The sequence below is a fragment of the Podarcis filfolensis genome (genome assembly GCF_964270895.1).
Source record: "Podarcis filfolensis genome assembly, chromosome: 12".
Classification (NCBI taxonomy): Eukaryota; Metazoa; Chordata; class Lepidosauria; order Squamata; family Lacertidae; genus Podarcis; species Podarcis filfolensis.
Genome location: NC_139614.1, coordinates 19,737,963 through 19,752,189, shown reverse-complemented (window position 1 = coordinate 19,752,189; position 14,227 = coordinate 19,737,963). Strand labels below are relative to the sequence as shown.

Below are 14,227 nucleotides of genomic sequence, written 5' to 3'. Positions count from 1 at the left end.
GCTCTAAAATTGCTGCTGGAAAAGCCACTATTGTGCAGATTCTGGTATTTGCTACTTCCTCTATTTGTTGTTCTTTTCAGGTAATCACAAGATTATCAAACAAGTCTGCAATCTGTCAGGTATGGTTGACTGATTTTAATATAATGAGCTTAGTTTTAAAATACCTGTGGCTGAATCCAAATTCCTTTTCGGGTCAGAGTGTCACCTTTGGATCCCAGCAGGCACTGAGATGATGTACCTTTTTAAAAGGTCCTTGTTTATAATGGGTACAGTAGTGTTGGCATGGATAAACTTGCCTGTTTGCATGCCCAGTTGCTACCTCTGCATTTTAAAGCCAGGCCCTGCATGCACAGTTTCTGGTCTGCATAGAATTATGAAGTAAAAAAAATTGTAAGTTCTCATTAAATATTTGGCTGCCTCATATCAAAATATGATGCGTTTTGCATGCTGATTCTAACTTATGTATGTTGATTCATCTCCCCAAAAGATCACCTTCTGAATTGCAACTCACAGTGACGTTTGAAATATTGATTTCAAAGCAACAGACTTTTACTATGCTATATCGACGTGAACGTCGCAATTTCAAAATCTTGAAAGTATATAGAGAGAAACTCCCTAGCCAAATTAGGTTCATGTTAATACTGAACCTAATAACAAAGAGTCCACAGAACTCGCCTATCCAAACAATAATATGATGAGGGTTCACGAACTTGATTTTATACTTATATGAGTTGTATTCAGCTAACTTTTACTCAGAGTTCACCCACCTAAGTTAGATATGGCCATTAATTTCAGTGCATCAACTCTGCAAAGAAGTTAGTTGAGTGCAGCCCTATGTGTTGGGTTGAGTTCAGGCCCATTTTGTATGGCTGCCGTTCCAGAGAAAATGGGGCCCAGATAACTAGCCCTTTTGATTTTGCATATACATTTGAACATTGCATCTCTGTGCAGCCATCCGGTGATATTAGAGGGGGCCAGAGCATGTTCTCGCCTTCCTTCATGGGCCAGAGTGGAAGAGAGGTACCGGTAATGTCCTATCTGACCCGCTGCCTCAGTGAGTCTACTGAAGAGACTACCCACACTTTTGTTCTAATAAGAATAATACTGGAACTCAAGCCTGTCCTGGAAGTCCTGACTTTTAATTCTAAGTGTAGGGCAGCTTTTGCCAACCAGCTGCCCTCCAAATGTTTTGAACCACAACTCCCATCAGCCCCAGCTAGCATGGCCAATGATGATGAGAGTTGAAGTCCAAAACATCTTGAGGGGACTAGGCTGAGGAAATCTGGTTTAGGAACATGCTGCAGTTGCTACATGATAAGGAAGGGCATTTTGCACATTTTCACTGATACTTTTTGTTGTTATTATTTCACCTATTAGTACAGATTTTGAGTGAGCCCCTAATAAACCTTGCCACGTACATTTATTTATTTATTTTGTTTCTTAAACCAAATACAAAACAGAGGTGAATTTGGGTTGGTCAGGCTATGAACAGGATGCAGGGTCTACATATTTTCTCCCAGATTTATTTTCCATTCTGATTTAATATTGCTCATACTTAATCCTCCATGGACATTGTGCCATGAAGATAAAACTTATGTCACAATGGGACTATGCTGTATACGTTCTCAGTTGAGGACAAAATAGAGATGAAAATCATGATGATAACCAATATGATATCTTGGTTAGAAGGTTAGGACTAAAAGATTTTAAACCCTGGTCCAAATTTTTGGTGAGTCTTGAAGTTCCACAAGTTAGCTGTCAAGGTAGTAGTCAATATAGTAGTCAAGTAGCCCTTTCCACCTGGCCTAGGGGGTGGGGCCCAGACTCACCCAGCCCTACAAAAGAGGCTCCTCATGAGGCCAGAGGAACATCACCTGGCTATTGTTTTATTGATTTAACATGCTGTAAAATGCTTTGAGATTTTATTAAAAATATAAAGTGGCATATAGGAAATAGGATAGAAAGGAAGAGTAGAGCAAGCCAATACAGACCACGGGGCTTGTTAGCAACATTGCGCTCATTTAATCTAAATATGAAACTGCATCTGGAATGTAAACTGCAACCCACATGGAGTAAGTATATTATGGAAAGGAATAAGGCTACATGTGTGTGGGGGGGAGTTCCTGATTTTAAACCCAAACTCCAGTTTCAGGATCATTTTCTTTACCGAGAAATGTTGCCTAGTTTTGGTTCTTACAATTCACACACTACCTGTCTTGTGAAAAGTTCTGCTTTGAAGCTCTCGGACATCAATAGTGTTGTTGACTGTTGAGCAACGTTACCCTATTTGGATTCACTTAATTTTAAATGTTCTCCCCTGCCTATTATTTCTGCAAAGGCTCTTAAAGCTATTTACTATTATCAGGCAACGACTCACACCCACCTCCCTGAGCCCACACACCTGCAAATAGCATTGTGAAGGCTTTCACTCCAGCTTCCCTTTGCACAGGATGCAGCAAAGCACTCTGAATGGCTACCCCAGCTCTGGGACAGTCTCTCTCAGCAGGTGTGCCTATATTATCTTCTTCTTTGGCTTAGGAAACTTTGTAAGAGCTACCTTTTTACTAAAACTTTGAGCTAGTTTTTAGGGGGAAAGCTGGTCCAGTTCATCTGGAGTTGTTTTATGTTGTTATTTGTCAGTGTGGATTTGTCTTTCTGTTTTGTTTCGTTTTATTATGTGCATTTTAATTTTGTTGCCATCCAAGCAAATTTAGAAACATGGGATTTAAGTGATTTAAATAAATAGGTAAATTAATTAGACAACCTATTTATCTATTACACAGCTCTGTATGAACTAAAAATATGGAACATTTCTGGGTAACAAAATGCATTTGCTTTCATTTTGCTGAACTGTGTTTATAGACCCATATTTTATAAATCTCCTCACATAGTGGAATCCCATTTAAGGAGCCCAAGAAGCTGCAAAATGTTTATGATGGGAACATTTGTGGTCTTTGGGTTTGATTAAATGCTCAAAAGTTTTCTTCCTCTCGAGAAGAGGCTTCCATCTTTCTGTCTAATTCTCAGGGCACTTAGAAATTTGGGTGCAGGGTGTTGAGCTTACCTTGTTGCAAGTTGGCCAAGAGTGGTGTGCCTCTCTGAGTTTTTCTTTCCAGTAAGCTTTTCCTCAGCACTCTGCAGCCTCCTTGGCTGCCCATGCCTCTTGATCTGAAAAAAAGCTGCATGTATCTTCCCATTATAGTGCAGGCACCCCAGAAGGCTACAAAGTTCAGGCTACTGGTAAGATGACGTAGATTGAAAGACAAGACACAAACACTATTTGGCCCTCCCAAAAGCGAGCTGAGCACAAAAGCACCTCTACACCCCACCCAAGAGAAATTCATTGCAGTCCCCCCCCTTTATTAATTTTCAAATGCAATTTCTTTCCTCCTGGGAAATGAATGGAAAATATGTGGAAGGAACATTCAACACAGTACTACCATAGTTGGATTCTCAGATACAGTGGTACCTCGAGTTACAGATGCCTCAGGTTACAATCGCTTCAGGTTACAGACTCCGCTAATCCGGAAGAGTTACCTCGAGTTGATAACTTTGCCCCAGGGTGAGAATGGAAATCGTGTGCCGGCGGCACAGTGGCCCCATTAGTGAAAGCACACCTCTAGTTAAGAACAGTTTCAGGTTAAGAATGGACCTCCGGAACGAATTAAGTTTGCAACTAGAGGTACCACTGTAGTTACAACATAGCAAGCAGATTTCCATTTTAATTTGAATATGAATTATCTGCTATTTTAGGCAGACTCGAAAGGAAATGGAAGCATCAACAAGAGACTTCCCTCTATTGTGGAAGATGAGGAAGAAGAGGAGGAGATGGTAGAAGAGGAGGCTGGTACTCTTTCTCCGGTCCATACCAGAAGCACAACCTCCTGCTCCCAGCAGAAAAAGTCAGGAAGCAATAAAAGCTATCTTGGGATAAACTTGAAACAGTTGGCCTCAGGAACTGTGCCCTTCCACTCACCTATCCGAGTTTGCAGCGCAACCTCCTCTAGAACCAAGCATGAAACGGAACTGCATTATTACTCCAAAAGGAGAGAGAAGAACCTGAAGCTGCACCTTACATCCCTAAACAGCACTGGTCCCCCAGACCTCAGCCCCAGGTAAATATTAGGAATGTCTCTTACAATGGCGCGCACCCAGTTTCTCTTTCCATACCAACATTTTTCCTATGGATCATAAATGTTTTCTGTTCTTTGATACTGTCGCTAACAATATTGTTGCCTTAAAATTACCCACCAATTTAAACCACTTTAAATACAACCCATAAAGGAGTAAATTCACTGACTATCTAAATAATAACTGCAGAAGTTTGAAGACACTAGCAGGATTAAAATAAATCTTATGACATGGACTTGAATAAAGAGGAAACTGTGAGATGAAGATTGGAAATAGAAAACTGTTGGCAGGAGGGAGGGAAGTCATTGCTTGGCAGAGCAGGGGAAAGGAGTTGTACAAATGGATGTTTAAATTTATTGTTGTTTGTTTAAAGTGAAAATTTAATAAAAAAGTATTTTTAAAAAATAAAATACAACCCGTAAAGGAATAATGGTTCTCTATACAGAAGGCATTCAGAAGAACTGGTAACTAAAAGCAGTACAATGCACAATGTTTAAGGGCACAATAAGACCCTATCCAGCATTCATTATGGGAGACTGAGGCTACAGTCCTCTACTCACTTGCCTGGAAGTAAGCCCCACTGAGTTTTATGGGACTTATTTCTGAGCAGACATTGACAGGATTGCACTGTAAGCACAAAAATCATCCTTACTGATTTCAGTTTAGTTTGCCAAAATGCACCTGCATCTTTCAACATCCCTTCAACAGACCTGCTTTAAAAATTGTCTGTTTTTCATTCAGAGTCCTGGAAGTCAGAAGGATATGTAAAAAGAACACAAAGTATGAGGGGTTTTTTTTAAAGGATCATTGAAACCATGCAGTCCCTGAGCTAGCCCATAGAGCTTGGCTCATGAACGTTTCAGAGCTCTGGAAGGAATGGAGGAGCAGTATGTTTTATTTTATCTTATATAAAAAATTGATACCCTGATTGCAAAATTCCCACTCAAGGCACTTTGAAGGGAAGTGCTTAGGCAGAGTCGCTTTATATGAAAACCTTCCTTGCCCATACAACAGCCCTGCCCCCAGCCCTGCCTGTGGCTGCCTGATTGGTAGGTTTGCAGGGGTTCCCACTGGCTATACACCACGGACATTGCTGGGATTTCAAAGATGGAATTGACGTCCAAGGGGAATTTCCGAAAGGCGTGGGGTGGATTCCTTAAAAAAACAAAAACAAAACCTCAACAATTTTGGAGGTGTCCTGGTTTTTACTTTTTGAAACATGGCAATCCTACCACAGGCATCTGACTGGCCACTGTGAAAACAGGGTGCTGGATGAGATGGCCTGATCCAGCAGGCTTTATGTCTTTATGTACAGAGAATACCGTATTTTTTGCTCTATAAGACTCACTTTTTCCCTCCTAAAAAGTAAGGGGAAATGTGTGTGCGTCTTATGGAGCGAATGCAGGCTGCACAGCTATCCCAGAAGCCAGAACAGCAAGAGGGATTGCTGCTTTCACTGCGCAGCGATCCCTCTTGCTGTTTTGGCTTCTGAGATTCAGAATTTTTTTTTCTTGTTTTCCTCCTCCCAAAATAGGTGACTCTTGTGGTCTGGTGCGTCTTATAGAGCAAAAAATACTGTATATAAAGTGATTCTGTCCAAGCTTTGGCTCCGTCAGCTTAGACAATCTCAGGGACTGTGCAGTTCCTTGGAGGGTTGTTTTTTTAAGTAACAACAGCCTTTGCACAGCTGTCTCCCTGCAGTGCAAAAGCAGAGAAACACTTGATTTCTCAGCAAAGTGCTTAGCTGTTTGCTTTAAGGCTCTCTCTTTTGTTGACCCATGCAAATTTTAAGACGGAAGTTCAGCTCCCTTCTCCTTAAAATGCTCACAGACTGCATTCTCACCTTGAAAGGCTTTCGGAAAGACATTAAGCCGAACCCAGTGGGGAGGTCTGCTGCATGAGGTCCATTGAGAGAAATCGGAACAGCATGTACTACTTCCCTATTCATTTCAATTTGGCTTGTGCAGGAAACATCTCAGTGAACTGTGTCCATAGAAGCTAGCTGCAGGAAGGAGTGCCTGAGGAATAAGAAATGGGAGGGGGGAGAAGGAACCTTCTCCACTGCCACGTTGCTGATTTTAGCTTAGGACAGTTATGAATGAAAGTAATCACCTTTAATAGGTGTTCAGTGACCTTTGTAAAATAGGTTATAGTTCAATAAATCCATTTTCATTCCTTCATGCTGCATTATCACATCCCTTTCATTACAGTAAATTTACTGATGAGTGTTATACAACTGCTAATCTCGCACAGGCATTTATCAACAGAGGTTGGCTGAACAAGTGATATTCCCCCATTTTGTATCTCGGCAGCACTTTTTCTTTATTCGAAATGCAGGGAAGATTAGTGATAAGTTAAAGGAAATGATGGAGTGTACAAACATTCATATGACTTAAGGAAAGTTGCCTTAATTAAACAACACCTTGGTTGGGTAGCCGTCTTCCAAACTCTGCCATGGAGGTAGGGTTGCCATATTTCAAACAGTGAAAATCTGGACAGAAAATATGTTTTGGGGCAAAGTTGTTGGACTTTTTTTTACTTTTGCCCCAAGTTGTTGGGCAAAAACTGCACTGCTGACACGGGCTGCCATATTTTCCCAGACATCTTCTCGATTTCTGCCCGAACGTTGCTGTCGACTGCAGTATTCTGGATGTATGGCAATCCTTCATGGAGAGGGTGGGGCAAAAGGTTCATCAATTAAAAAGAAAGAAAGAACACAGAAATGGAAAACAAAGTATGGATGAAAAACAGGACAGTAGGTAGAGAAACACAGTCATATTGCCAAAGAAGAAAGCTTCGTTCAGGCCATCTAATGAGAGTGCAAGTGCCTGGGAGCTTAGTACCAGTCCCTGTTCCTGACCTTTATGCATTTAGTATAAAACTTGTGGAGGCATCCCATTCGTGCAAGTGTTAAATGTAGAAGGCTCTCTCTGTATGATTGAGAGCCCACGCAGAGAGGTTCCACTGCATATATTATTATTGACAGAAAGAGCTATCTGCTGATTTTTAAGTGTGTGGTGCAAAGTGGGGTTGAAGCTGGCTGCTTCAGTGCTCCCTCTCCCCACGCCCAGTTTGAAAGTTTATAAAGGGAGTGAAACTTCACAAGTCAGATTTTTTAAAACATTACATTAATCTCCGCCCCTGCCCGAAAAGAGAGCATGTACGACTCCCAGGGTTTTTACAAAACCTCCAGTACAGCTTGCATTATTTCTTGCTAACACAACACAACACAAAACACAAGTTATGTTTCACCATGCCTTTTGGAGGCGGGCAGGGAATGAGAATGGGCATCTATTCAGCGAGCTGAAATTCTAATTTATGGCCATTGTGTGCAGAGGGTTATTTTGGTTTGCTTGCTTTCTTGTGTTGTGGTTTTTTGTTGTTGTTTTTTTTTTTTTTTTTTTTTTTTTTTTTGGTATACACCACAATATCCTACCTCAATCTCCTGTTCCTATATGAAGCAAACATCACAATCTAGTTTCAGGCTCTGCTTGCAAGGAGCACATCAAATCCAAAATAATATTACAGTGGAGCGATCTTTTCCTCTGAACAACATATTTAATCACAGAAATTCTGCTGCTTTCCAGGCTAAGGGAAATCTCAGATTTCCTCTAACCTGGGGAAGTGGTTTGGACACTACTTTTATCCCTACTCCTCTTCAAAAGTATGAGTAGTCCCTCAGGAGGAAATGAGATCTGACAAGACAGACAAAGGCTTGTGGTCCTATATTAAGGAAAAATGTTGTTTAAGTCAGTAACATCCACTTCAGTGTGTTTTCTTTGCAAAGATAAACATAGAATTTTCTATGCCACGTTATCAGTCGACCAACATAGCAGCTCTTTTCTTTTAAGCAATTTTAGGTTCAAATAATGGTAAAGTTCATCGTATGAACGTTCTGTTTCCCTAAAAATGTGTGTATTGTTAGCCATGCTTGAGGACAAAGAAGCTTGATTTCTGTGCAATTATTCCAAGATTGTCTTTCCTTTTCAAAACAGGATCGTTGATGGAACAGAAGATGGTAACAATAATGAAGAAAGCCAGACATTTGACTTTAGCTCTGAACAACTCAGGCAGGATTCCAGAGCATCTCCTACCATCAGGGGTTAGTGCTATATTTAGCCATCTTACAAATGATTCATAATGCACCTTTCAGAGAGGGCTGCCTTTTGTGTACTGCACACTGTGAGAGAAATCCTTAGATGTGACTGGATCATCGTGGGCAAGAGTGACAGGGGGGTGAAGCGTAGAGCTATTTCTTTCCAGTTATCTGGGCTTCTTTTCTTGCCATTTATCAGACAAGGTAAAAAGATCGTGATGCTTACAGGCATTTCTGCTTCCTAAATCAGGGCCCATCCCTGTGTATAGTTCTGCATGCCCCATTAAAGAAGCCGACCCTAATTGTAAGAAGGTAATATTAAGTAGCAAAGTGTTCATTTAAGGTCCAATAGTCTGCAGTCCCAAAGCAAAAGGTGCAATTCTGGCAGTGGGTGGTGAAAGGTAATTGTTGCCAGAGGAGGAGGAGGAGCAACACCAAGAAAAGCAAAAGCTTGGTGTGAGTAGCCATATTAATCATAACAATAAAATAATTGTAGAATATGCTTATTCCGATCACACTCACACCAAACGTTTGAATCACTCTTTAACAGTAATGGCTCCCCTCCCTCCAGTGAATCCTGGGAACTGTAGTTTGTGAAGGGAGCTGAGAGTTGTTAGGAGAACATTTAATGACCTACAGTTCCCATAATTATTTGGAGAAGAGTGTGTGGAAAAATAGCATTCTCTGTGGCTACAGAGCACAGAAAGACTCTTTAGCGAGAGGGCACAGAAAAGAAGGGGGAGGGGAGGGGAGGGGCTGGAATCCAGAACAGCAACGTTCCACACTGCAACATTTTCTTGCAGGTCCCACTTCCTACAGTTTTAAAATCATTAAATATTTTAATAAAATGAAATAAAGTGCCAACTAATTTTACCTGATGCCCCAAATTAAAACATTTTTTTCAAAAAAAGAAATGAAAATGGTTGTTGTTGCTTACTTACATACATAAACACACATGCACAAAGCCCAACGATGAAGCTTTTACTGTGTCCCACCCACCTTCCTAAGGGGTTTTTAAGAACAACAACCCAGTTGCTTTCCCCCTAGACAGCTATATAGCAAGCTCACCAGAGAGAACAAAAGCAATCTAGACCAAGATTTTACAGTCTAATGCAGAATAAATGTCAAAGACCTTCTTTGGTGCAGAAAGATGACAGCCTAAAAGTTGGGGGAGGGGGCTGGGAGAAGGGCTACTTGGCTCATTTCTGAATTGTGACAAGCATCACAGCACAAACCTGTGGAATGCAAGCAATCAAACCTTACCCATCCCTTCCTCTCTTTCTTTAGTTGAGCCATTTCAATTTCAGAGGAACTGTGGTTTATTTTTATTTTTTGTTTTTTGATGTTGTCTTTATCCTGAACTCATTGAAGGAAAGGTAGAACTTTACATATTTGAATTAATTTAGCCTTATCAAGAAAAGGTTCTCGATTTGGAACACTTGTTTTTACATAGGCAAATCGTTCCTTCACAAACTAAAATCTGGAAAGAAACTTAAATGAGCAATCAGGTCACAGATGCGAGATTTCTATGACCATCTACTTACAGTATATATTGTTATGATTACAGAGAATGAAGTTGGCGCCGCTGTGCTAGTCATCAAAGCGGAAGAAGCAAAGCAACAGATCAACAGGCTTAATAATGAGGTATGGAGAATTTCATGTCATTTCAATTGTTCTACTCTTCCTTGTGGAGAAATGAAACTTGTTAGGATCAGCAACACCCTTGAGGTAAGGCTAATTTTTCATGCCTAGTGATAATTGATAAATCTTTAGTTCCAATAGCCTATAGCACTTTTCAGATGCGCTGCTCATGTATAAATGTTATGTGCATGCAGGGCAAATGGAGACAAGTGCGCTAAGCTCCAACACCTGTATCACGATCTGCATTGCCTTCTAGGACATACAAGGTGACATCTAAGTGGAGACCCTTCTCTGCTCAAAGATACTCCCTGCACGATTTGGAATCCCAGTTTTGAAGGAGAGGGTGCTTTGTCCTTTTTATTTTATGCATTGTGACTTCCTGTTGTTTTTCTCGACCATAGTTCAGTCAGTATTTATTGTGATTGTTAAGAGTGGATTTCTGTTTAATTATCATTTGCTGATGTTTAAAGGTAAAGGTAAAGGGACCCCTGACCATTAGGTCCAGTCGTGGCCGACTCTGGGGTTGCGGTGCTCATCTTGCTTTATTGGCCGAGGGAGCCGGCGTACAGCTTCCGGGTCATGTGGCCGGCATGACTAAGCCGCTTCTGGCAAACGAGAGCAGTGCACAGAAACGCCGTTTACCTTCCCACCAGAGCGGTACCTATTTATCTACTTGCACTTTGACGTGCTTTCGAACTGCTAGGTTGGCAGGAGCAGGGACTGAGCAATGGGAGCTCACCCCATCATGGGGATTCGAACCGCCAACCTTCTGATCGGCAAGTCCTAGGCTCTGTGGCTTAACCCACAGCGCCACCCGCGTCCCATTTGCTGATGTTTGGAGCTGTTTAATTTTTTTCTTTTATAGCTGTTTAATTTTATTGTGTACTATTATATTCAACTAGCTTATTGAATATTACTTTATTTGATATGTCATTCCATTTTTAAGTTATGCTTTATTATGACTTTCTGTATTGGATCGGATATAATAATAAGGTGTGCGTTCTTTGTTGTATATGTTGTTGCTGTAAGCCACCTTGTGTATGGTAATATAGAAAGGCTATATACAAATTAGAAGCGGAAAGAAATGAAATGGAGCTCATGGAGGGCGACGGAGAGCTTACTACGCTTTTCCCTTGTTTGTACGATTTACACATGAGCAGCACAACCCAGACAGGCCATATGTCTGTGGCCATGACGACATTTCCTACCAATGCATTGGATTGTAAGAGGAGGAACACAATTCCTAGCTTTTCCAGCAACTTCATCTTATTTCTTAGAATACCCTACTCCAGTTTTTTGTGTATTTTTAAGGGGGGGAAATGAGAAAGGAGGTCATTGGTAGCCAGGAGCAACACATTTCATTAGCAGTCTTTCCAACCGAGATTAAAAGCTTTCTAGCAAAAGGGCAAATAACTGCTTTCATACAAGGTAATTGTGTTACAGCACTTTACTAGCAATCAAAAAATTGCTACCTAGCTCTCCTTTTGGAGGGGAACTAGTAATTTGCCACAGAGCAAAAGCTCCTGGAGCAGAATGGACCAAAATCAAGCAAACATACTATGATCTTTAAATTTGTGCAAGGGCATAATACAGAAGTGCATTTCACTTTCGTAGGAAATGCTTAGCATTCACAAAACTCCAAAGTCTCTAGTTAGCAAAAATGATTATGTCTATAGAGATGCATTACTTTAAAACGTGTATCAGTAGTCCAAAAATCCCTAGCAAATTTATGCAGCTGAAGGCTACCCATGTTTAAAACGTGTATCAGTAGTCCAAAAATCCCTAGCAAATTTATGCAGCGGAAGGCTACCCATGTTTTATTATAGGGTCAGGAGAGGGGCAAAAAGAAGGTTTTGCCAATATGAACGTCAACATTCTACAGCTTTTAAAAATAATCCCTGCTGAGCTGGTAATTGTGAAATTTGGCACGTGGGATCTACGTGAAGAATTCTAAAAATGTGCCAAACTTCAAACAGCTATGATCTATTGATTATTATATTTTCCCCAAGGGGCCCAATGTGGTGAACATGGTCCTCCCCTCCCCATCTTATCCTCACAGCAACCCTGTGAAGTAGGTTACTGTCAGGGAATCAGGAGCAGGAGCACTGGGGAGAGAGGAATTGGAGAGCAAAGGGGAAGAATCCGAGGGAAGCGTAGGGGAGTATGACAGTGGCCCGAGAGATTCCATGAGCTTCTCCAGCGAATCAGAAGATTCCCAGAAGGGGGCGCCGATGGTCAGAGCAAGGGGGGTCCCAGAGGGGACGCACCAGAAACAAGGAGCCAGAGGGGAACCCCAAAGCAGCAGTGGGGGATCGGGACCAGTTTCCCCACCAGAGCGTAGTGGGGGGGAAGAGTCACATGTGTCAGGGCCAGCGTCCCCTCCAGCCGGCAGAGGAGGTGAGTCAGGGCTGACCACGCCTCCATCGGAGAGTGGGGGAATGGAGGGGAGGTCAGTTGCAGCTAGCCCCCCCGAAGGGGGAAGCAGTGACAGCAGCAGTGAAACGGTCAGGAGGAAAGCTGCTGGCTGGGCGCGCGCGCCAAGTTCAAATGTGCAGGCGCGGGGGACAGCAGGAGAGCCGGATGGGGAACCAGCTCCTAAAGCCCGCCGGAGGGAGGGAGAAGGCTCAGGGGAATCAGCGTCAGAAGAGGCTAGGAAGGGCGAGACCCCGGCGGGCAGGCGGACCCAGAGGAGGAAAGAGCAGCGGAAAAGGTGGAGCAAGGCGAGGGTCTTAAACTGGTGTACAGGGGGAGGAGATTCAGAGGGATCATCAGCGGTCTGACAGTGAGACGTAGAGCTGCGCGCTGTGGCTCTGGAAGTGAAACTGAACTTCAATAAAGACTTTTGTACTTAACAACGAAGCAGCGTTGGTCCTTTGTGAGCTGGGACCTAGGGTAGCTCTGACAGTTACGTTGAGAGGCAGTGACTGGCCCAAGATCACCTAGTGGCATAGCTGTCAACGCTTCCCTTTTTTTAAGGGAAATTCCCTTATTCCAAATAGGATTCCCCGCAAGAAAAGGGAAAAGTTGACAGCTATGCCCAGTGGGCTTCATGGCAGAGTGGGGATTAGAACCCTGGCCTCCTAGGTCATAGTTCAACACTCTATCCATTACAGCACAGGTACATCAAGTTTGAAAGTGCTGAAAAATGAGCATTTCAACCTGCTATTCTGCAGGTTTATAATATATTTCCATTTTTGTAGAAAGTATTGGTGCACTTTATTCAGGCTTTATTCAGAGAGCACATACTTTCATTGATTTGATGAAGTTCTGAAATTCAAAGTTATTTAAGGTTTTCCTTGTCCCATTAAAGTCTATGGAAAACAAGCACTGGCAGATAGTGCAGGGACGCAGGTCTAAAAGCTGCTGCTGAAAACTGGGGAACCCTCTGAAATGGCATTTGAAAGTGTGTGGTGGGATGGGCCTCTTGGGCTTGCCTATCGGAAGGTCAGCGGTTTGAATCCCCACGACGGGCTGAGCTCCCATTGTTCTGTCCTAGCTCCTGCCAAACTAGCAGTTCGAAAGCATGCCAGTGCAAGTAGATAAATAGGTACTGCCGCCGCGGGAAGGTAAACAGCATTTTCTTGCGCTCTGGTTTCCGTCATGGTGTTCCGTTGTGCCAGAAGTGGTTTAGTCATGCTGGCCACATGACCTGGAAAGCTGTCTGTGGACAAACACCGGCTCCCTCAGCCTGAAAGCGAGATGGGCGCCACAACCCCATAGTTGCCTTTGACTGGACTTAACCATCCAGGGGTCCTTTACCTTTTTACTTTTGCAGGGCATAGCAGGAATGAAAATCAAAGCCAAAAATCCTTCCTAGAGTTCAGTGCTTGCAGAGGGATCCACCTAGTGGTTGCAATGTGCAGTGCCTGATCACTTAGCTACGCTACGGAATATAATTGTGTGGTGCCATGGATAGATGAAGGCTTGGTAACATTGCTGAGCCTGTGGGTGCATTTGCAGACATGAGAAACTGTGGTGGGTCACCTTCATGCACCTCCCACTGCAAGACCTCAGCCCACACCACAGACCTATTAGTCCCCATATGGCATACAAATTGGAGAGCAGTGTGGTGTAGTGGTTAGCATGTGGCCTCCCAGGAACCAGTGGCATGCTAATTTCCCTCTTTCATTATTTGTCCCCTTGACAACCCTGTGAGGTAGCTCACATGAAGTGACAGATATCCGTATGAAAGTCAGTCACATTAAGGTTGCACAATTAGAGTTTGTTGGCGGGTCCTGCACAAGTCCACTTCCCCCTCCCCAATAAGGGAAATGACAGGAAAATGCATTGGAAAGTGTGGAATAACACTTATTATTATTATTATTATTATTATTATTATTATTATTATTAATACCCCGC

The 14,227-nt window shown here is 42.5% G+C and overlaps 1 protein-coding gene across 2 annotated transcripts in view; it reads left to right on the top strand.

Annotated features, from left to right (window-relative positions):
• KCNH8 (potassium voltage-gated channel subfamily H member 8) overlaps nt 1–14,227 on the top strand; it is a 156,963-nt gene that overhangs the window by 136,051 nt on the left and 6,685 nt on the right. Inside the window, exons 12-15 of one of the 2 annotated variants that reach the window (XM_083577679.1) lie at nt 81–119; nt 3,754–4,115; nt 8,127–8,233; nt 9,795–9,871. In XM_083577679.1, the coding sequence (XP_083433805.1) occupies nt 81–119; nt 3,754–4,115; nt 8,127–8,233; nt 9,795–9,871 (585 nt within the window). The remainder of the gene's footprint in view (nt 1–80; nt 120–3,753; nt 4,116–8,126; nt 8,234–9,794; nt 9,872–14,227) is intronic. The other variant, XM_083577680.1, reaches the window with a different exon arrangement.